A 23946-nucleotide genomic window follows, 5' to 3' on the forward strand; every position below is an offset into this window, starting at 1 on the left:
TGGACCTTGCAACATGACAATGACCCTAAACATACCAGTAAATCCACCAAGGAATGGCTGAAAAGAAAGAAATGGAGGGTTCTGGAATGGCCAAGTCAAAGCCCGGATCTAAATCACATCGAGATGTTGTGGGGGATTTGAAACGAGCTGTGCATGCAAGAAACCCCTCAAACATCGCACATCTGAAAGAATTCTGCATGGAGGAGTGGGCAAAAATTTGTCCCAGTCGATGTCAGAGACTGGTAGACAGTTGTAAGAAACGCCTACTTGAGGTTGTTTCTGCCAAAGGGGGCAATATCACCGATTAGAGCCAAGGGTGTACTTACTTTTTCCACATGCGAAATTTGCATTTATGTTTATTTAAATTATACAATGGACTACAAAATGTAAATGTTTCATGATATTTGTTATATTATATCACCTTTATCTATCAATATTGTTGAAATGAAGATCAAATAGCTGTATGTTGAAATATGTTGAAAAAGTCAAAACTTTACATGGGGTGTACTTACTTTTTCACGTGACTGTATATCTTTCCATCACAAAGGCAACCAAAGGGTGAATTATACTCTTGAATTCCTGAGTTTGTAATAATACACACATTCTCCATAATATAATTAACCCTTTTCTCCAAGATCATTATGAACTATAGTATAGTATTGTTAAGATTCATCAAAGAACTAAACTATTTCTATCTCATTAACACGACATTAAAGTTTATTGTCATTACAATACATTTTATTAATTAAGAGGACGAGGGTCAGGTTTCAGTTTGGATGCCTGCGATAACTCGCTTACTCCTGACTTTAGAAGTCTTTATACTTCTACAATGGGTTTGAGGGTAGAGGAGCAGCGGCTGAAACCCGAATCCTATCCAGGTTCCTCCTGATGACTCCATCTTTGCTCTTTACTTTTTTTTTTGGTTCCTTCTGATGACTCCAATGTAGTATTTGGTTTTCTGTTTCATTTAAATACCCTGTTTGTACAACATACTATTCCTTACAATGGCAGGTTGCGAGTTTGTGAGCAGGCCAGGCTCAGAACTGCTTCAGGGGTTTCGATCTTAGGAAATTCTTAATTACGGAATTCTCAGAAAATCTTACAGGCACAAAAATTTCAAGTTGGCAACATTGTTTAATTTCAATTGAATGTTATATTTTAAACACAAATAGGAACACTAATCTGTAAAGAAACCTGTAGTTTATCAGTACTTTAGCTCTGAATTTGTCCTGATCGTGCATGCGCAGACAGCAGTGAGGTCATATGTTCACTCTGTCTGTCTGTCTGGCAGTTAAACAAGATTGAAAACCATTCCAAACAGGAAACACGTTTCCAGGATGTTGTAAAAGACACAATCAACAGGCCCACAACACAGAACCTTTTTCCTTTTTTTTCTACGACTTTTAAAATTTTTATTTTATTTAAATTTAATTATGTACTTGATCAATGTAGAACACAAATCACATTCTTACTGCTTCCAAAAACCTCTAGTTTTGCAGTACTTGGACATGTTAAATAAGGTGGTGTATAAGAATGTATCAATGGTGCTAAACTTCTGGAATTTTTTTATATGATCTTTAAAATCATTATTATATTTCAATTGAATTATATACTTTAACACTTTGCGGGGGATTGTGTTCTATGAACTCTCTGGTTACCTCCACCACCAAATGTTGATGAGGGTTATGTTTCACTCCTGTTTGTCGGTCTTTCTGACCGACAAGGATATCTCCAAAAGTTATGGATGGATTCGGACAAAATTTGGTGGACAGATTAGGTTTTTGACAAGGACAAATTGATTTATTTGATTTTGTTGAAGATCCGGATCTGGATCTGAGGTGTTTTTAATTTTTTATGCGATTCTTCACTATTGAGAGTTGGGGCCAAAGACTATATAATATGAGACTAGACCACCCTTAGAGGCCATTTTTCCCCAGAGAGCAGGGGTCAGCCTTTTTCGGGCACCGTGGTCCCCTTTTTGAAGCAATGTTTTATGGTCGGATGCCCTTCCTGCCGCCAACCCTGTGAGTCACCTCTTGCGACACACAGGGAATTACCAGTGACCTGGTACTCAATTTGCCGACCTCAGAGGGATGACAGGCTGAGTCAACCACGCTGGTCTTAATTCAGCGATCGACCACCGGGATTTGAACCCAGGATCCCAAGCCGGCACCCTAATCGCTAAGCCAACACCAGGCTCAAAAGACTATATAATATGCAGCACATTATCTCAAAACGTTGTCGATGGATTATGCCAAAACTTGTTACTGCTGTATTCAATGTTTGCAGTATTTTTTGTATTGTAAATGCATTCCTTCTGAATTGTACAGGTAAAATGGCAGAAAGATGACATGGACAACAATCTAAACTTCTTCTCCATTTCATCCGATGGCCGAATTGTGTCCTGGACAATACTAAAGGTTTGGTGCATATTTTAAATGGATGACGTGGGAATATGAAGATAGGATGAACAGGTGTGGGCAGGATGCAATGTTCAATCCACAAGAATGAAAATTCTTCCTGAAGGTTTTATATGTTAATTATTAATGTATGCTTAATATATAATGTATAATGCTAATTAATGCTGGAATTAATGCTAATTAATGCTAATTAATGCTAATGCTAATTAATGCTAATGCTAATTAATGCTAATTAATGCTAATTAATGCTAATGCTAATTAATGTATGCTAATGCTAATTAATGTATGCTAATGTAACTAACTAATAATGCTAAACTAATGTAACTAACTAATAATGCTAATTAATGTATGCTAATGCTAATTAATGTATGCTAATGCTAATGCTAATGCTAATTAATGCTAATTAATGTAATGCTAATTAAATCGTCTTTGTACACATATTACAGAAATGAGTGTCCAAAACTTGTGGAAAAAGAACAAATGAATGAATGAATGAATTGACACTGGTCAATCATGTGTTGACAGTGTCTTCTGCTCAACTCATGATTGGATGTTAATGTTGTTTACTAAAGATACACTATTATGCCAATATTACGTGTCACACCAACAACTAGAACGCCACTCAGTAGAGCGCATACTCCCGCCGTGGGTCAAGTTGGAATAGTACGATTTCACAAAAGTTTGAGGGAGTAGTTCAGTGACAACACAAGACAAGACAACACAAGACATACACTGCACAGATATATATTTAGAATGTATAGAAGATAATGTTAAAAAAAACAAGGCAATTTCACTTACATTTTCGGATTCAGCGTTCAATTCTATATAAGTGAGTGTATTTTGAGGCATGTGTGACTTCAAATAAAATTGTAAGCCAGGAAAACGTTCGTTTCATTCCTTAAGCCGCTGTCACACCTTGACGTTTTAGCCAGCGTATGCCGACGTATGAAAAATTTGGCGAATACGCTGGCACACGTCGAATACGTTATGGGTAAGTTTTGTATACGTTAAGAGCACGCTGAAGCACGCTGGCATACGTCGTAGTACGCCGAGCTCGTCGACAAATTTTGTGCATGCACAAAATTTGTCGACGTATGCCAGCGTATGACTCACACCAGCACTCAATTTTGATACGTCGGCATACGCTGGCTAAATCGTCAAGGTGTGACAGGGGCTTTAGGGATACAATAAAGCGCGGCGTTACGCGCGCTGCTTGCGAGCAAGGAGGAAGCGGACAAGCGGTAACTTATAAGCGTCTTTATTTCAGGAGCTCACTGTAACACTAGCGCGCTCAGGGCTGCGCGCCCCGTGTATATCCTCAGGCCACGCCTACCCCTCGGGCGTGGCCGCCGCCCACTTGGTGCGCGGAATGATGTCACCACGCCAGTGGGCTTTCGTGTCCGCCACACGCGGTCCCCCATAATTCCCGCGCACCTGGAGGGCCAGTTTGCGGGGCAGACGGATGACCCGGCCGAAGCGCCCCCTGGCGATCGGCGGCGTCCGGGGTGCAGGGATGCCAGGTGGGATGCCCCTGGCTGCCCCTGGGATGGGTGCAGGACCGGGGGGCGGCGTGGCGGCGGGGCTGGGCGGTGCCGGGGGTCCGCCCGCAGGGGGGCGGCCCTGACGCGGGGGTCGGGCCACTGACGGTGGATGGTCCACGTCGAGGTGGGCCGGCTTGAGGCGGTCTACAGAAACGCGGTCAGGAGTACCGCCGATGTCCAGGGTGAAGTGCTTCGCCCCGGTCTCCAGCACGCGGAAAGGCCCGTCCTACGGGGGCCGCAGTGGTGTCCGGTGGGCATCGTGGCGGACGAAGACGTACTCCGCCGTGCGAAGCTCCGGGGCGACGTGCGTCGGTGGGTGCCCGTGGCATGCCGTTGGCACCGGGGCTAACCTCTGGGCAGTCTCTTGCAGAGCGGAGCGCTGCTGTGCCGCGGACCATGGTGCCGTGGAGTCGGGGAGGAACTCGCCCGGCACCCGCAGCGGTTGCCTGAAGACTAACTCCGCCGCGGATGCGCGCAGGTCCTCCATGGGCGCCGTCCGGAGGCCCAGCAGGACCCAGGGGAGCCTGTCGACCCAGCCGCCGTCGCGGAGGGTGGCCTGGAGCGCGGCCTTCAATGAGCGGTGAAATCGCTCACACAGGCCGTTAGCGTGGGGGTGGTAGGCCGTGGTTCGGTGCAGTCGGACCCCGAGCCCCTGCGCGACCGCCCCCCAGAGCTCCGAGGTGAACTGGGGGCCGCGGTCGGAGGAGATGTCTGAGGGGGCGCCGAACCGGGCGACCCAGGTGGCGATGAAAGCCTGCGCGACGTCCGCCGCCGTCGTCGATGCCAAGGGCACGGCCTCCGGCCACCGGGTGGTGCGGTCCACCATGGTGAGGACTTGGGTGAAACCCCGCGAGGGGGGCAGAGGTCCCACCAGGTCCACGTGGACGTGGTCAAACCGGCGTTCCGGCACCGTGAACGGGGCCAACGGGGCCTGGGTGTGCCGGTGCACCTTGGCGCGCTGGCACGCGAGGCACGTCCTGGCCCAGCCGCGGACGGCCTTCCGGAGGCCAGGCCAGACGAACTTGTCGGCGATCAACCTTTGGGAGGCCCTCGCGCCCGGGTGGGACAGGCCGTGGATGGCGTCAAACACCTGGCGCTGCCAGCCCGCGGGCACGATGGGGCGAGGCCGCCCGAGGGAGACGTCGCACAAGAGGGCCGCGCCCGCGCCGTTGAACGGCACCTCGCTGACGCGGAGGCCCGTGACGGCGGTCCGCAAGGCCTGGACGTCGGGGTCAGTGGCCTGGTCCGCTGCCATCCGGGCATAGTCGATGCCGAGGTGGACTGCGTGGGCGACGGCCCGGGAAAGGCAATCCGCCACGGGGTTGTCCTTCCCCGCGACGTGCCGGATGTCCGTCGTGTACTCGGACACGGCCGAGAGGTGACGCTGCTGCCGGGCCGACCACGGCTCGGTGACCTTGCCCATCGCGAAGATCAGCGGCTTGTGGTCGACGAAGGCCGTGAACGCACGGCCCTCGAGCAGATGGCGGAAGTGCCTGACCGCCAAGTGAAGCCCGAGCAACTCGCGGTCGAAGGTACTGTAACGGCGTTCGGGCGGGCGAAGCTGCCGGCTAAAGATCGCCAGCGGTTGCCAAGTTGCCAAGCACCCATTGCTCATGCACCGCGCCCACCGCGTAGTCCGAGGCGTCGGTGGTGAGGGCGATCGGTGCATCGGGCGCCGGGTGCGCGAGCATGGTGGCGTTAGCCAAGGCGAGCTTCGCGCCCATGAACGCCGTGCCCAACTGCTCGGTCCAGGTAACGTCGCCTTTGCCCGGCTTACCTCGGAGAGCTTCGTGCAGGGGGCACAGGAGCTGGGCGATACGGGGCAGGAACCGATGGTAAAAGTTCACCATGCCCAGGAACTCCTGCAGCCCTCTGATCGTGCGGGGGCGCGGAAACCCCTTCACCGCCTCCACCTTGGCCGGCAGGGGGACGGCTCCGTGCCTGGTGACACGGTGCCCCAGAAAATCGATTACGGCGACGCCGAACCGGCACTTTGCGGGGTTCACAATCAGGCCATGCTGGCCCAGGCGTTCGAAGAGCATGCGGAGGTGGCGTAGGTGCTCTTCGCGGGACGCGCTGGCGACGAGGATATCGTCCAGGTAGACGTAGACAAAATCCAAGTCGCGCAGGACGCTGTCCATCAGTCGCTGGAACGCCTGAGCCGCATTCTTCAGACCGAAGGGCATCCGCAGGAACTCGAAGAGTCCGAATGGCGTGATGACCGCCGTCTTCGGGACGTCCTCCGGCCTGACGGGGACCTGATGGTAGCCGCGTATGAGGTCCACCTTTGAGAAGAAGGACATGCCCGCCAAACGGGCGGAAAAGTCCTGAATGTGGGGGACGGGGTAGCGGTCGGGAGTGGTGGCGTCATTGAGACGGCGATAGTCCCCGCACGGTCGCCATCCCCCGCCGGGCTTCGGCACGATGTGCAGCGGCGACGCCCAAGCACTCTCCGAGCGCCGAACGATGCCGAGTCGCTCCAGGGTAGCGAACTCCGCCTTTGCCACCGCCAGCTTCGTCGGCTCGAGGCGGCGTGCCTGGGCGTAGACCGGTGGCCCGACGGTGGGGATGTGATGGGCCACCCCGTGCTTGACGGGCCCCGCCGAGAAGGTGGGCCGCGTGAGGGCCGGGACGCCGGCAAGGAGTCGGGTGAATGCGTCCGCTGCCGGAAGCGTACAGATCAACGTGGCCGGAACCGAACCGTTCGGCAAGCCGCTTGGCAAGCCACTCGGCGAGCTGCTCGACGAGCTCGGCAGTACACAAGCGAGCGAGCTGAACGTCTCGGCCTGGACAAGACGTCTGCGCTTTACGTCGACCAGGAGCCCATTAGCGCACAGGAAGTCCGCGCCAAGCAGTGCCATGGGCACGTCGGCGGTGACGAACGTCCATCGGAAAAGCTGCCCTCCGAACCGCAGAGAGAGGCAGCGTTTTCCGTACATACGGATGGGCGTCCTGTTCGCGGCAAGCAGCGCGGGGCCCCCACCCGCGGCGTGCTTGTCTGACATACCGGCGGGAACGACACTCACCTGCGCTCCCGTGTCGCACAGGTAACGGCGCCCGGATAAGGTGTCCGTTATGAACAGCAGGCTGCTCGAACGGCCGGCGCTCATCGCCACTATTGAGCGCCGGCCCGGGCGTTTCCCGACCTGTTGAAGGAGCATGGCGGATGACACTGCCGAGCCTCGTGGCCGAACTTGGCGTGGAACCAGCACCAGGTGGTGGAGCTGGAGGAGCGTGGCTGGCTCCGCCAGGCCGGTGGAGTTGGCGGGTTTCCCCGCGGTGGCGGTTTTCGCCGCGGCGGTGGGGGGGGGGGGGGCGTGGCGGCGGTCACGAGGTGCGTATCAGCATGCTGCGTAAGCTGATGCTGTGGATCAGCATCATCAGCAGCATCAGCCTCGAGGTCCGTGACGGCCGCAAAGTACCTGTCCGCCTCGGCTGCCAATGCTCGGGGTTCCATTAGCACGGTCCCGGCCAACGCGAGGCGAACCTGCACTGGAAGTTGGCGACGGAAAAGCGCCCGGAATAGAGAACCGGGGGCTTCGTCGCCCAACAGTGACAGCATATGGTCCATTCGGACCGACGGGCGCGTGTCGCCGAGCTCGGGGAGATCCAGGAGGCGGTCGGCCCATGCGTCGTCCGTGAGGCCGAACGTGGCTAGGAGTAGCCGCTTGAGTGCCTCGTACTTGTGGCCGTCCGGTGGGTGGCGAAGGACGGACACAACTCGAGCGGCCGTGCCGGGCCCAAGGGAGGCGACGACGTGGCAGTAGCGCATGTCGTCGCCGGTGAGGCGCCGAAGCTGAAATTGGGCTTCGGCTTGGACGAACCAGACTTCGGCCTGGGCCTCCCAAAATTCGGGAAGTTTGATGAAGTTGGCCATGGCAATGGCGTCGTGTGTGGAAGGATCGCTCCGGCAGATCCAACGTCGAGGGTCACCAGTAAAGCGCGGCGTTACGCGCGCTGCTTGCGAGCAAGGAGGAAGCGGACAAGCGGTAACTTATAAGCGTCTTTATTTCAGGAGCTCACTGTAACACTAGCGCGCTCCGGGCTGCGCACCCCATGTATATCCTCAGGCCACGCCTACCCCTCGGGCGTGGCCGCCGCCCACTTGGTGCGCGGAATGATGTCACCACGCCAGTGGGCTTTCGTGTCCGCCACAACAACATGTAAAACTGGCCCAAACGTGAAAACAAAACTCGCTCATTTTAAGTCGTACAAGCTAATGCGACCACTCATTCTTCTGGGAAGAATCCCGTGTACATGCTGGTCACACTTATAACTCACCTAAGTCTTTATAAGTTCATCAAATACTGACACCGCGATTGACATTCGCTGAGGTAAATACTAAATGTTGATGTCTTCTGAGGTAAAAAAAAAAAAAAAAAAAAAAAACCCAGTTTTAAAGCATTATACGTATCAAACGATACATTTTATGAAACGGGGAGACCGAATACACACTTTCGTGGTTTTAAAATGACAGAATATGTCTTTATTAGAAAGAAAAAAAGAACATTGAAGACGACGCTGCTAACAAAATACACCGCTCTAACGCATAAGCACGAGTTTAAACTACATTTACAACAAATATGAAAACTATTTTCATATCACAATGTTAAATATAGAATATATAGAAGATAATGTTAAAAAAAAATGAGCCCTATCTTCCAATGGTAAAAAAATCCTTCAAAAAATTCCTGGATCGGGAATAATATCCTGAGCTTCACCAAAAACGAATCACTTCTTCCTTATCCCAAGGGCAATCATCCCACCAACTTTCATCCAAATCCGTTCAGAACTTTTCCAGATACACGGACACGATCGAATGCATTACTCCCTAGCGGGAGTAACAAATGAAAGTTTTTTTTTTTGTTTTTTTTGAGGGAGTTGTTTTTGAGGGAAGTTCATAATTTACCTTGATTTTGATACGAGGAAACTTTTCGTCGTCACAGTGAGCAGGATATCTTGCGTTTTCGTAGTGAGTAGGATATCTCAAAAAGTTATGGATGGATTCAGACAAAACTAGGTAGACAGTTCCGGTGTGTGGCAAGGACAATTGTATAAATTTTGGGGGAGATCCGGATCTAAATACAGATATAATTTTTAAATTTATTCTTCACCTTTGAAAGATTGGGCTAAAAACGATATATTGCACAATATCTGAAAACGTTGTGGATGGATTATGACAAAACTTGGTTCGGTGACAAGAACAAGCCGATTCGATTTTGATGAAGATCCAGATTCAGATCCAGTCTATCAGTGGGATACAAAATGTTCACTAATCAGCCTGGCAGAGGTGTGCACTCTCGACCGAGATGATCCCATAATATCTTCTGGACATGTGTCATGTGTGCAGAATGAGTTTGTGCCTGTTGAGGTGATGCAACTTACATCTGATCCTTCTTCCATGCTACACAATCCCCAAGTTTTGCATGGTAAGAAAAACTGGGGAAAAAAAAAATGCATCCACATGCTGTGCAATTATTATATTGGATGAAAAAAACAATAAATGTGAAGGATGAAAAAAACAACTCCCCCATCCATAACCTTGATCTTTTCTACCCCTGTTAATTCACCCCAGATCCACTTTTCTGAAATACCGACTTCTTTCCTGGAAGTCCCAGCTGTGTCCATGTGCTTTTGTTTTTTTTACCTCTCCCACCCCCTCCCCACCTTCCCACGCCTCCCCCCCCAAGCCCTCTCCCTCCCACAGATCTCCCGATGTCTCTGCTCTCAAATGTTGCACTTTGGTGCTTCCCCCCTCTCTCCCCATCTTGTCTCCCGCTCCCTTTATTTCCTCTTATGTGTCCTGTTTTTTTTGGTTTGTGTGTTTTTTGTCATTAATGGTAGCTCTTACACGAGCCTCGATCTTGTCCACCCCCCCCCCCCACCCCCCCAAAACACGTGCTGTGATTGGACAATATTTATTAAAAAGTTCGTCAACATTTTGGATGTTTTTCCAAATTTTGAAAATATGTGCAGGTTTTGTGCATGAGGAGTTTCAGTTATGAATTCTGTAATATTTTTTACACAACATATTATAAATGCAGGTAGATATGTGAGGTGGGTCACGAAAGGAAACAAAACGTGTTCGGCCTACGGTCTATATCCCGTGGGACTCAAACCTCTTTATCAATCAACTAGAACGGGCACTCGGTAGAGCGCATACCTTCGCCGCAGCTATGGTAAAAATACGATTTTGACCTTTTCGTGACCTTGACCTTGACCTTTGACCCGATTGCTCCCAAAATCTAATCAAATGTGTCCCGTATAATAACCAATCATCCCACCAAATTTCATGCAATTCGGTTGAATACTTTTTGAGTTATGCGAATAACATACACACACACACACAGACATACAAATAAATACACAGCGATCAAAACATAACCTTCCGCTTTTGCGAAGGTAAAAATAGACTTATCTGGGGCTAATCAAGTCTCGAACTTTTTTCTGAATCGTGTAAGACTCCACGATAAAGATCCTTTGTTCAATTGTCCGTGCCATATTCAAAATTAACACTACTAGTGTGACTTGGTGCACTCCGCGTGCCTCACCACACGTCGTTTCAAAGGGATAGGCCTCTTTGACCATTTTGGTGTCTTTTGGGTCTTCATGGTGTTTTGGGTCTTCAGGGCCATTTGGGTCTTCAGAGTATTTTGGATCCTCTGGGCCTTTAATGGTATTTAGGGTCTTTGGGGTGTTTTGGGTCTTCAGGGTTTTTGGGTCTTAATAGTCTTTTGTTTCCTCTGTGTCTTTCAGTCTTTGGGGTATTTTGGTTCTTCGTGGTATTTAAGGGTATTTTGGGTCTAAAGGGTCTTTGGGGTCTTCAGGGTGTTTTGGGTCTTCGGGGTATTTTGGGTCTTTGGTGTCTTCAGGGGAGTTTGGGTCTTTTGGTTCATCTGGGTCTTTTGAGCCTTCGGGGTCTTTTGGGTCTTCGGGGACATTTGGGTCTTCAGGGTATTTTTGAGCCTCAGGGCCTTCAAGGGTATTTTGGGTCTTTGGGATATTTTGGGTCTTCAGGGTATTTTGGGTCTTCAGGGTCTTTAAGGGTCTTTGTAGTCTTCCGGGTGTTTTGAGTCTTCAGGGTGTTTTGGGTCTTCGGGGTCTTTAAGGGTGTTTGTAGTCTTCCGGGTGTTTTGAGTCTTCAGGGTGTTTTGGGTCTTCAGGGTGTTTTGGGTCATCGGGGTGTTTTGGGTCTTCAGGGTGTTTTGGGTCTTTGGCGTCTTTTGGGTCTTTAAGGGTATTTTGGGTCTTTGTGGTCTTAAGGGTCTTGGGGTAATTAAAGGGTCATCAAAGGTCTGAGGGGTCTCAGCAGTCTAAACGTAATTAATAGGGTTAATGAAGAGGGTGTTAATTTTATTTGAAGAAGAAGAAGACGTTTGCGTCGTATATAAACAAACATACATAACGACATAACTACATAACCATATACGTTTGCTCTATTATAATGAATATATGATATTATGTGAATGAGACTTACGATATGGTGTCATCCCTTGGACACGATCAAAGGACTACCCAATATTGAATTACGCTGAGGGAATGTGGAGGCGTTTCGTGGATATGAATAAGGCTTACGATATGGTGTCAGTGTACCCAGAGGTAAAATGTCAAGTGTACCCAGAGGTAAAATGTCAAGTGTACCCAGAGGTAAAATGTCAAGTGTACCCAGAGGTAAAATGTCGTTTCACGTCACAACCAGTAAGGTCGAAAGAAAACGAAGCATATCCAGAGGTGTGGGAAACTAACGTTAGGCGGGAGACCAAAGCTGAAAATGCTGGCGACCTATTGCTGAAAATGCTGGAGACCAAAGCTGAAAATGCTGGCGACCTATTGCTGAAAATGCTGGAGACCAAAGCTGAAAATGCTGGCGACCTATTGCTGAAAATGCTGGAGACCAAAGCTGAAAATGCTGGAGACCGAAGTTGAAAATGCTGGAGACCGAAGTTGAAAATGCTGGCGACCTATTGCTGAAAATGCTGGAGACCGAAGTTGAAAATGCTGGCGACCTATTGCTGAAAATGCTGGAGACCACAGCTGAAAATGCTGGAGACCAAAGCTGAAAATGCTGGCGACCTATTGCTGAAAATGCTGGAGACCGAAGTTGAAAATGCTGGCGACCTATTGCTGAAAATTTTGGAGACCAAAGCTGAAAATGCTGGCGACCTATTGCTGAAAATTTTGGAGACCAAAGCTGAAAATGCTGGAGACCAAAGCTGAAAATGCTGGCGACCTATTGCTGAAAATTTTGGAGACCAAAGCTGAAAATGCTGGAGACCAAAGCTAAAAATGCTGGAGACCAAAGCTGAAAATGCTGGAGACCAAAGCTGAAAATTTTGGAGACCAAAGCTGAAAATGCTGGAGACCTATTGCTGAAAATTTTGGAGACCAAAGCTGAAAATGCTGGCGACCTATTGCTGAAAATTTTGGAGACCAAAGCTGAAAATGCTGGAGACCAAAGCTGAAAATGCTGGCGACCTATTGCTGAAAATTTTGGAGACCAAAGCTGAAAATGCTGGAGACCAAAGCTAAAAATGCTGGAGACCAAAGCTGAAAATGCTGGAGACCAAAGCTAAAAATGCTGAAGACCAAAGCTAAAATGCTGGAGACCAAAGCTGAAAATGCTGGAGACCAAAGCTAAAAATGCTGAAGACCAAAGCTGAAAATGCTGGAGACCAAAGATGAAAATGCTGGAGACCAAAGCTGAAAATGCTGGAGACCAAAGCTGAAAATGCTGGAGACCAAAGCTGAAAATGCTGGAGACCAAAGCTGAAAATGCTGGAGACCAAAGCTGAAAATGCTGGAGACCAAAGCTGAAAATGCTGGAGACCAAAGCTGAAAATGCTGGAGACCAAAGCTGAAAATGCTGGAGACCGAAGTTGAAAATGCTGGAGACCAAAGCTGAAAATGCTGGAGACCAAAGCTGAAAATGCTGGAGACCAAAGTTGAAAATGCTGGAGACCAAAGCTGAAAATGCTGGAGACCAAAGCTGAAAATGCTGGAGACCATAGCTGAAAATGCTGGAGACCAAAGCTGAAAATGCTGGAGACCAAAGCTGAAAATGCTGGAGACCAAAGCTGAAAATTCTGGAGACCATAGCTGAAAATGCTGGAGACCAAAGCTGAAAATGCTGGAGACCGAAGTTGAAAATGCTGGAGACCAAAGCTGAAAATGCTGGAGACCAAAGCTGAAAATGCTGGAGACCAAAGCTGAAAATGCTGGAGACCAAAGCTGAAAATGCTGGAGACCATAGCTGAAAATGCTGGAGACCAAAGCTGAAAATGCTGGAGACCAAAGCTGAAAATGCTGGAGACCAAAGCTGAAAATGCTGGCGACCAAAGCTGAAAATGCTGGAGACCAAAGCTGAAAATGCTGGCGACCAAAGCTGAAAATGCTGGCGACCAAAGCTGAAAATGCTGGCGACCAAAGCTGAAAATGCTGGAGACCAAAGCTGAAATTGCTGGAGACCAAAGCTGAAAATGCTGGAGACCAAAGCTGAAAATGCTGGAGACCAAAGCCGAAAATGCTGGAGACCGAAGTTGAAAATGCTGGAGACCAAAGCTGAAAATGCTGGAGACCAAAGCTGAAAATGCTGGAGACCAAAGCTGAAAATGCTGGAGACCAAAGCTGAAAATGCTGGAGACCAAAGCTGAAAATGCTGGAGACCAAAGCTGAAAATACTGGAGACAAAAGCTGAAAATACTGGAGACCATAGCTGAAAATGCTGGAGACCAAAGCTGAAAATGCTGGAGACCAAAGCTGAAAATGCTGGAGACCAAAGCTGAAAATGCTGGAGACCAAAGCTGAAAATGCTGGCGACCAAAGCTGAAAATGCTGGAGACCAAAGCTGAAAATGCTGGAGACCGAAGTTGAAAATGCTGGAGACCAAAGCTGAAAATGCTGGAGACCTATTGCTGAAAATGCTGGAGACCAAAGCTGAAAATGCTGGCGACCTATTGCTGAAAATGCTGGAGACCAAAGCTGAAAATGCTGGCGACCTATTGCTGAAAATGCTGGAGACCGAAGTTGAAAATGCTGGCGACCTATTGCTGAAAATGCTGGAGACCGAAGTTGAAAATGCTGGCGACCTATTGCTGAAAATGCTGGAGACCAAAGCTGAAAATGCTGGAGACCGAAGTTGAAAATGCTGGCGACCTATTGCTGAAAATGCTGGAGACCGAAGTTGAAAATGCTGGCGACCTATTGCTGAAAATGCTGGAGACCACAGCTGAAAATGCTGGAGACCAAAGCTGAAAATGTTGGAGACCAAAGCTGAAAATGCTGGCGACCTATTGCTGAAAATTTTGGAGACCAAAGCTGAAAATGCTGGCGACCTATTGCTGAAAATTTTGGAGACCAAAGCTGAAAATGCTGGAGACCAAAGCTGAAAATGCTGGCGACCTATTGCTGAAAATTTTGGAGACCAAAGCTGAAAATGCTGGAGACCAAAGCTAAAAATGCTGGAGACCAAAGCTGAAAATGCTGGAGACCAAAGCTAAAAATGCTGAAGACCAAAGCTAAAATGCTGGAGACCAAAGCTGAAAATGCTGGAGACCAAAGCTAAAAATGCTGAAGACCAAAGCTGAAAATGCTGGAGACCAAAGATGAAAATGCTGGAGACCAAAGCTGAAAATGCTGGAGACCAAAGCTGAAAATGCTGGAGACCAAAGCTGAAAATGCTGGAGACCAAAGCTGAAAATGCTGGAGACCAAAGCTGAAAATGCTGGAGACCAAAGCTGAAAATGCTGGAGACCAAAGCTGAAAATGCTGGAGACCAAAGCTGAAAATGCTGGAGACCGAAGTTGAAAATGCTGGAGACCAAAGCTGAAAATGCTGGAGACCAAAGCTGAAAATGCTGGAGACCAAAGTTGAAAATGCTGGAGACCAAAGCTGAAAATGCTGGAGACCAAAGCTGAAAATGCTGGAGACCATAGCTGAAAATGCTGGAGACCAAAGCTGAAAATGCTGGAGACCAAAGCTGAAAATGCTGGAGACCAAAGCTGAAAATTCTGGAGACCATAGCTGAAAATGCTGGAGACCAAAGCTGAAAATGCTGGAGACCGAAGTTGAAAATGCTGGAGACCAAAGCTGAAAATGCTGGAGACCAAAGCTGAAAATGCTGGAGACCAAAGCTGAAAATGCTGGAGACCATAGCTGAAAATGCTGGAGACCAAAGCTGAAAATGCTGGAGACCAAAGCTGAAAATGCTGGAGACCAAAGCTGAAAATGCTGGCGACCAAAGCTGAAAATGCTGGAGACCAAAGCTGAAAATGCTGGCGACCAAAGCTGAAAATGCTGGCGACCAAAGCTGAAAATGCTGGCGACCAAAGCTGAAAATGCTGGAGACCAAAGCTGAAATTGCTGGAGACCAAAGCTGAAAATGCTGGAGACCAAAGCTGAAAATGCTGGAGACCAAAGCCGAAAATGCTGGAGACCGAAGTTGAAAATGCTGGAGACCAAAGCTGAAAATGCTGGAGACCAAAGCTGAAAATGCTGGAGACCAAAGCTGAAAATGCTGGAGACCAAAGCTGAAAATGCTGGAGACCAAAGCTGAAAATGCTGGAGACCAAAGCTGAAAATACTGGAGACAAAAGCTGAAAATACTGGAGACCATAGCTGAAAATGCTGGAGACCAAAGCTGAAAATGCTGGAGACCAAAGCTGAAAAATCTGGAGACCAAAGCTGAAAATGCTGGCGACCAAAGCTGAAAATGCTGGAGACCAAAGCTGAAAATGCTGGAGACCGAAGTTGAAAATGCTGGAGACCAAAGCTGAAAATGCTGGAGACCAAAGCTGAAAAACAAAGCTGAAAATGCTGGAGACCAAAGCTGAAAATGCTGGAGACCAAAGCTGAAAATGCTGGAGACCAAAGCTGAAAATGCTGGAGACCAAAGCTGAAAATGCTGGAGACCATAGCTGAAAATGCTGGAGACCAAAGCTGAAAATGCTGGAGACCAAAGCTGAAAATGCTGGAGACCAAAGCTGAAAATGCTGGAGACCAAAGCTGAAAATGCTGGCGACCAAAGCTGAAAATGCTGGAGACCAAAGCTGAAAATGCTGGAGACCAAAGCTGAAAATTCTGGAGACCTATTGCTGAAAATGCTGGAGACCAAAGCTGAAAATGCTGGAGACCTATTGCTGAAAATGCTGGAGACCAAAGCTGAAATTGAAAAACAATATACCCTATTTTACTCCAGGGGGTCCCAGGATTACCCACCCAAAATATCGTTGCGATCGTTTCAGCCGTTTTTGCGGTACTTGGGAATGGACGAACGGACAGACAGATGGATGAATATTTGGTGAATTATAGTAAGATGACTCTGATGTTTGCAGTTTTTCCTCCAAACGATGCTTCATACAAACCTGCAATGTAAAAGAATTTGTATTAAAAAATAAAAAATTTAACATAACTTTCCAGAAATTACAAAATATTCACAAAAATAAAAATTTGACCTAAAATTTCACATAAAATAAAAATTTCCCACATCTTTAATAGGGTTGCGTTTTTTTATGAAACACCTTGTACTTCCCAAATGATTGATAAATCAATCATATCGGCATCCATCGAGATCCATGCACTCCTGGAACGTGTTTGCTACCAAGGAATGACACCAGCAGAAAAGCAAAAGGGAGAGAAACCACATGACATTCTCAGGGACAGATTGGAATCAATATCACATCCCATCTTTGTCGAAATAACAAAGTATCCTGGGATGATGAAGATTCCAAGAAGTGCTTCAAATTTGCCCTCAATCTGAAACAAGTCCGGTTTCCAGTTTCATTTTTTTGTAAAAGTATCTGAACACGAAGCCACACATTAATGTCCTCCATCTTGTACCACCCATCCATGTGTACCAGGTCGTGGGACGTCCTTCGACTTCCATCGGGAAATGGATCATATATTCCTGGTTGGCACGGAGGAGGGCACAATTCACAAGGTGTCATGTCTCCTATTTTCAATATTGCCTTCCCAGGTTAAGTGCGATTTCAGGCAAAAGATGTTATGTTAATGAAATAAAAGAGTTTGTGATGGGGCTTAATGAATTGTTGACATCATGATCAATGGCGGTATTTAATCTGTGGAATGAGTGTATTTTTGCCAGTGCTAAATGTAAACGCAGTTGTCATTTGGGATTGGGTGCAGTGCTCCAAAATGTACAGCAGACGGTACTTGGAATCCTTTGCTGCTCACAACATGGCTGTGGAAGCGGTGCGCTGGAACCATTTCCATCCAAACGTCTTCATCTCCTGCAGTGCCGACTACACCATCAAGATCTGGGATCAAACCTCCAGGCAGGACAATTCACAACTTGTCTGAATGAAAAACAACATATTAATAAACTATTATTTTAATCACCAGGTCCTACACATTTATTGATGACGTTACAGATATTGCTTCCTTTCATCGACTCTGCTTCATCGCAAGAGATTCCAATGACCTCGAAAGTCTTGGTTCCCACAGCATCAGGATAAGAAAGATGTGAGGAAGGGGCACCAGGCCAGAGAGGAGAGCAGTACCCCATCAAGCTGCGGATGAAATCCTTGTAGGTGGATAGAAGCTCAGGTGTACCAAGGAAGGACTTTGCACGACGAAGGATGACTTTGCCCTTATGAGGACTTTCCCCAGTCGGCGTCTGGCTTTGGAGGCAAACTTTGAAGTGTGGCTTGCCCAAGAGAGATCATGGTTGAGAGTGAGACCCAAGAGTTTGAGTGACTGAACCTCTTTGAGAGGGTTGTTGAGAAAGTAGAGGGAGGATTTGCGGTACAGTCCTTTTGGAGAGAGAGTTAGTGTGTGGGATTTCTCAGGATTGAAAGACATATTCCAAGTGTTTGACCAGATTGTGATTTTGTCAAGGTCTGAGGAGAGGGAAGAGTCTGTCTGCTGCCTGTCTGTCTGCTGCCTGTCTGTCTCTGAAGGATGAGGGATGTCACGGCAGAGGGTGGAGTCATCAGCAAAGTGATAGAGAGGATTTACAGGGAGTGCCAAAAAGACCTGGACAACTTTGCTTGTCAATATATTTAGTACCACAAATGATACAACAATCCGCTTTGTTTTATAGCCGGCGAAGCCGGTGTTGTGAATGAACGCATATTATGTTGAAAAGCCAGATTTTGCTGGATCCTTTGAGAATTTCGAAGCTTTGACGCACCAAATCGCTCCATGGAGGCCGCCATCTTGCGGATACGGAAGTATGCATAAACAATTGCGAAAAAGTTCAATAGAGGCTTTGGCTTCGCCGGCTCATTGCGGCTTTGCAGTAAGGTCATATTATGATACAGGAACTCAAAGTTTTCTTTATTTTCAGGTCTGGTGGTTTAATGTAAAATAAAATGGCGACTACACAGGAGAAAGCTCAGTGCGTCGAATGGTTCATCGAGATGAGATCCGACACGCAAGTTCAGCGTAATTTCTGTACAAGGTATGTAAGGAATCCGCCATTGCAGACTAGTATCAGAGAGTGGTTCAAGAGGTTTAAGGAGACTGGAAGTTGTCAGAAACACAAAAGTACCAGTCGATCAAGCACAGGTACAGCAGACGTTGAACGATTTTCGTGAATAATTTCAACAAAATCCCAGAAAATCAATCCGACGCGCATCCAGAGAACTGGGACTACCAACCACCACTACACAGGATGTTGCATCATAGATTGAAGCTTTATGTCTATAAGGTGCAGATTCTGCAAGGACTCAAACCAAATGATGGACCCAAATATAAGGCATTTGCCTTGGAAATGCTGTCACATAGAGGATGACAAAGATTACCTGAAAAAGGTCACATTCACAGATGAAGCTTGCTTTCATGTATCGGGGAAGGTCAACCGGCACAATGTGAGGATCTGGGGCTCTGAAAATTCCCAGGTGGTCATTGAACACATACACAACAGTCCAAAGGTCAATGTGTGGTGTGGCCTTCTCCATGACCACTTGGTGGGTCTGTTTTTCTTTGCGGAGGATACAGTGACCTCAATAATTTACATGGAAAATGATTGAAGGATTCCCCTTCCACAGATTGAAGACCTGCAACCCAATATCATTTTTCAACAGGATGGCGCTCCCCCTCATTGGGCCTTAGTTGTTCGAGCCTTCCTGAATAAAAAAAATTCCAGGTCGCTGGATTGGCCGAGATGGACCAACCACCTGGTCCCCACGATCGCCAGACATATTAAACCCCCTTGATTTTTTTTCTGTAGGGGTTTGTCAAAGATGTTTTCTACAACACCAAGGTGGGAAATCTGCAGGATCTTCGTTCTAGGATCACATCTGCATGCGCACTGGTGGACGCAAACATGCTGAGCCGAACATGGCAATAACTCGTGTACCGCCTCAATGTCATGCTCACATTGAAGTGCATTGATGGTGTGCACAAAACGTGTATGAGTTTCTGTATCATAAACCAACGGGGGTCGTTGTATCATTTGTGGTTCGAAATATTAACAAGTTGCCCGGGTCTTTTTGGAACACCCTGTACAAAGCAGAGACCCATTTCAAATCACATTAACCTGTTTCCACCAGATAGGTCGACTGGACGTTCATCTCCAATCAACAGTTAAAGTAGATTCATGTAAACTATACATTCTAATGCAGTACTTCGGTGAACATTTCCAGCTAACCTGGTCCTGGTCCACCAATGGACGAAAACGAACCGTTGGATCTACAGACCGGTAGAGATGGTCACCTTATGAACTATTCAAATCACAACAATCATACACCACTCTCACCATGACAAGTGTCACCTGGCTATGTTCATTCAGTTACACACAACATGCTGAATAATGGACTTTTACCATTTGTCCAATCTCTGGCAGAATCCCGCTGTTTGTCTTCAACCTTTGGGTCCCCATCGCCGACGTTGCTTGGGCTCCTTACTCATCCACAGTGTTTGCGGCCGTCACCAGCGATGGAAAGGTTTGTACGTAGTCTGCTCAAGGTGAGCACAAAGTCCATAAAAAGTCTTCCGCTCCTCACTGCCCCCTGAGTGGTTTATTGTACCTTCCTCGTTTGAGTTTTTTTTTTTTTTTTTTTTACGCAAGTTCAAGGAATTTTAAAACGCAAGTTCAAGGAATTCGAGTGATCTCAAGATCGATGATCAATGCTGTAGAATACAATTATTAGAAGGGAAAATGAAAGCCAGTAGCAGTACCACTCGTTTTCATTTTTCTCAAGTTCATTTCCTATATCCAGGTGCTCGTATTCGACCTGGCAGTGAACAAGTATGAGGCCATGTGCCAGCAGTCGGTGGCCACACACAAGACGAGTAAGCTCACCCACCTGGCCTTCAGTCCGTCCAGTCCCGTGCTCACCGTTGGAGATGATCGAGGTTACGTTCTAACACTCAAGCTTTCACCAAACCTCCGTCATAAACCCAAGGTTTACACACGTCACACCTACCACATTACACCTGTGGTGCTAATGTAATGCTGAATGGTTTCCCTATCCCCTCCCCCTAAAATAAGGGGTATTAATAAGTCCTGATAACAATCCTACCTCAGTTTTCTTCAGGCCTCACAAGAAGTAACCATCGATATATGTACGATACATAGATTTAAATTACCAAAATTGAAAGGCCTAAAGTAATTTAGAATGCTTTTCCATGTATTCCCTCCATGTGTGGGTGTCTTAGTTTCTGCTGATTGCATCATCACTGAGGCCATATATCTACACCTATGTAAACTGCAGATAAGGAAAGGAATTTAAAATTTGGTCATGGTACCGGCACACATTGAACATCTTTCACAAAAAGAGTCTACTAAACTTTACTTGAACCAGAACCGCCACACTTCCACTTGAGATGCCGACCAAAGCCAAATAACTATAGTATTCTTACGTTTATGGGGGGTAAGCAATGGATTACTTTAGGGCCAGGTAGGATTGTATAGGATAGTGTGCTCCGTATGTCGTGTAGCCACCTTGATGTACATAAGTCAGGCTGGATGTCGTTTAAGGTCGTATCTTTGTCCCCATGGCGAGGGGTGGGGTTATGTTAATTAGGTAGGGGTTAAGGGTAAATCCCCTGTATGTAAATTGCCTCTGTGATCTTTTCCCCTTGTTCCTTATGCCACGACACACACATTACCAGCAAGCAAATTTATGCGCATTATAACACTAAATAAAATAACCGGAACCAAGACATTGAGCACCACCAAGGATACCACCGACTGGGACATCACAAAGTCCAACAATTGGCCGTGAGGCGTAGTGATTGGTCCGGTACCATAGGGTGAGGAGATGGACTCGCTGATTGGAGCACGCGCGTGCGTCATCGGATGACGTTACAGTCCGGGGAACAAAAGAACTGTGTCCCGGCCTTTTCTTCCTCTTGAGCCAGAGACTGATCGTGTGAAGTGGGCATTTTCCTTCTTGCGCTGGGTTCTCATTGCGAACAGACACATTCTTTATTTTGGTCTGGGCGATTCGTGTGAGCGGGCGGATTCTCTCCCTGGTTCGTTGGTGCTGACTCCGTGACGGCTGTGTGCCGTGCCGTGTAAGCTTGGCAAAACAGCGTGCTTTGTGGAGCGAGGGACTCGGGGACCCATGATGCGGCTTGGCAGGTGAACGAACTGCGTGCCAAGACGTGTTTTCCCGCGCAGGGACGCGGGGCCTGTGACTATCTCCGACGGGGTTCAAGAGCCGCTCAAAGCCGAGTACACTACATTTTACTTTTTAAAAATTTTATCATCCCCTTGTGTTGTATACGAGTCTGTATGGGGGCGCTCCATTTAGGAATCTTGGTTTTATTGTGCATTTCCTTGTCCCTGGCATTATTTTTTTATTAAAACCTTTTTATTGTTGCATTCAAAATCCATCGGTTTGAGTTGATTACCAGGGTCGAAGACGTCCTTTGGGATCCATACAGGTAAGAGCTTCGCTGCCATCATCCCCCGTGCGTATTCACACCACCATTGGATTGAACGCCTCGGAGTGTAAAGCTCGAATGGCAACCCGTTACCTTGGAAGGTCTTAATCCCCGGGAACACAACAGTATTGTTAAAGTCGCACGGGTCGTTCCAGTTGCCTGGTATGAGTCCGGCAAGTCACCTCAATGCAACCTTAACGGTCAGCTGGGTCGGCCATTCTGGGCCTCTCAACTGCTGATACCATCCACATGGGATCGTCAAACCAGCCAAGTGTTACACTTATTGGTACCGTACTGCTAGTCTCCCATTGCGGCTCAACGATGCGAAGGTGCACAATATGGTCTTGATATGTGGATTACCGCTACCAATGAACCCTCAACGAGCTTCCCTTAATTAGCAATGTGTGACCATTGCGATCCAAATTCACCCTGAGACCAGGTATATTGAATTACTGAGTAGGCAATGGTCATTGGGAGGGAAGGTACAAGAAATATGGCAATAACAATTATAATTCAATCAGCACCTCTTACCCACTACCGAAAATACATGCCCACAGAATCAACGATAAAATGGAAATCCGTAATTATCAAAGCCTTGGGGCCCAATCAAGTACACCACGAGAGATAGACGGGGAAATCCACAAGACAAGAGATACCAGGACAAACTCGGCAGTCGTGCATAAGTCCGCAGGCAGTTTGGTTTCATGGCAGGGTGTACATCCCGTCACCTTGGTGCTGGGGAGAGGAGAGGGCATGGTTCGGCTCACCTGGAGCAGGTGAGAAGTGCAGTTTCCTCTGCACCAATTCCAGAGAACTCTCACTTCCGCAGTCGCTCCGCCGTTGTAGCCTCCGGCTTTCCCCCGCTCCATGACGTTGCCCAACTCCACCCACGTCATGCCCATTGACTGTGCAGGCGGCACTCACGTAGAGGCCATGCTTCTTTGCCTCGCCGCTCTCCCTTCGGCTCCCAGGCAACCGATTGGTGCCTAAACTGGCACCTTTTGTGGTGCACAAGGCCGCTATTATCCCCAAAGTAATAGTTGACAGATTACAGAAGGTAGAATATTAAAAAGGGTAAAGGAAGAAGCGGGTTTGAGACACAAACACATGGATAGGTAGATGTCTATCTTTGGCATAAGCGGCGCATATCAAGCACTAGCAGAAGTACCCGGTGTTGCCGGGCGGGGCAGGGGGAGGGGGGGGGAAGGGGTGGGCAGGGGGGGATTGGGGAGAGGGGGGAGGGGGGTTAGGGAGGAAAGGGAGGGATGGAGGAAGGGGGAGGGGGACTGGGGGGAAGGGGAGGGGAAGGAGGGAAAGGGAGGAGGAGGGAGGACAGGGAGGGGGAGGGGAGGGGAGGAGGAGAGGCAGGAGAGGAAGGGGGTTCATATATATATGCTGGTGGGTGAAGTGGAAGCTCTTTTACAGAGAATTTATATTTTAAAGGGGAGGGGAGGGGGGAAGGGGAGGGAAAGAGGTGGGGGAGGGGCGAGGGGATGGGGAGGAGGGAGAGAGGGGGAGGTGGGGGAGGAGGGAGAGAAGGGGGGGTGGGGAGGGGGAAGGGAGGGGAAGAGGCAGGAGAGGAAGGGGGTTCATATATATGCTGGTGGATGAAGTGGAAGCTCTTTTATGGAGAATTTATATTTTAAAGGGGAGGGGAGGGGAGCGAAAGAGGTGGGGGAGGGGAGGCGGGAGGAGGGGGAGGCGGGGGAGGGGGGAAGGGGAGGGGAGGGGTGGGGGAGAGGCAGGAGAGGAAGGGGGTCCATAGATATGCTGGTGGGTGAAGTGGAAGCTCTTTTACGGATAATTTATATTTTAAAGGGGAGGGGAGGGGGGAAGGGGAGGAAAAGAGGAGGGGGGAGGGGGTGAGGGAAGGGGGGAGGCAGGAGAGGAAGGGGAGTGGCTCATGTTTCTGAGTGAATGTGGCTCACGTTTCTGAGTTGTGTGTTACTGATCAGAAAGAAGAAGCCGTACTACCAAATTCGTACACTTCTGGAATTGTTTGATTCATTTGTATTCAAATGTCTGGTAATTGTTTTGTATTTATTTATGCGAATGTGTACTTGTAGTCAGGGCCCTTAGGGATATTTTGGGGCCGTTTGGTTCAAATTCTTCCAAAAGCACCAAATTTGGCCCAG

At 48.0% G+C, this 23946-nt stretch overlaps 2 protein-coding genes across 3 annotated transcripts in view; one reads left to right on the plus strand and one right to left on the minus strand.

The window, feature by feature from the left end:
• SUB1 (SUB1 regulator of transcription) overlaps positions 1-23946 on the minus strand; it is a 991845-nt gene that overhangs the window by 193245 nt on the left and 774654 nt on the right. The window lies entirely within an intron of this gene.
• DNAI1 (dynein axonemal intermediate chain 1) overlaps positions 1-23946 on the plus strand; it is a 123522-nt gene that overhangs the window by 96656 nt on the left and 2920 nt on the right. For both annotated transcript variants that reach the window (XM_078772947.1, XM_078772948.1), the window contains 6 exons: positions 2331-2420; positions 9312-9390; positions 16816-16895; positions 17102-17250; positions 19764-19863; positions 20140-20325. In XM_078772947.1, the coding sequence (XP_078629073.1) occupies positions 2331-2420; positions 9312-9390; positions 16816-16895; positions 17102-17250; positions 19764-19863; positions 20140-20325 (684 nt within the window). The remainder of the gene's footprint in view (positions 1-2330; positions 2421-9311; positions 9391-16815; positions 16896-17101; positions 17251-19763; positions 19864-20139; positions 20326-23946) is intronic.

This window comes from Myxine glutinosa, chromosome 2 (genome assembly GCF_964187855.1).
Source record: "Myxine glutinosa chromosome 2, kmMyxGlut1.1, whole genome shotgun sequence".
Taxonomy (NCBI): Eukaryota; Metazoa; Chordata; class Myxini; order Myxiniformes; family Myxinidae; genus Myxine; species Myxine glutinosa.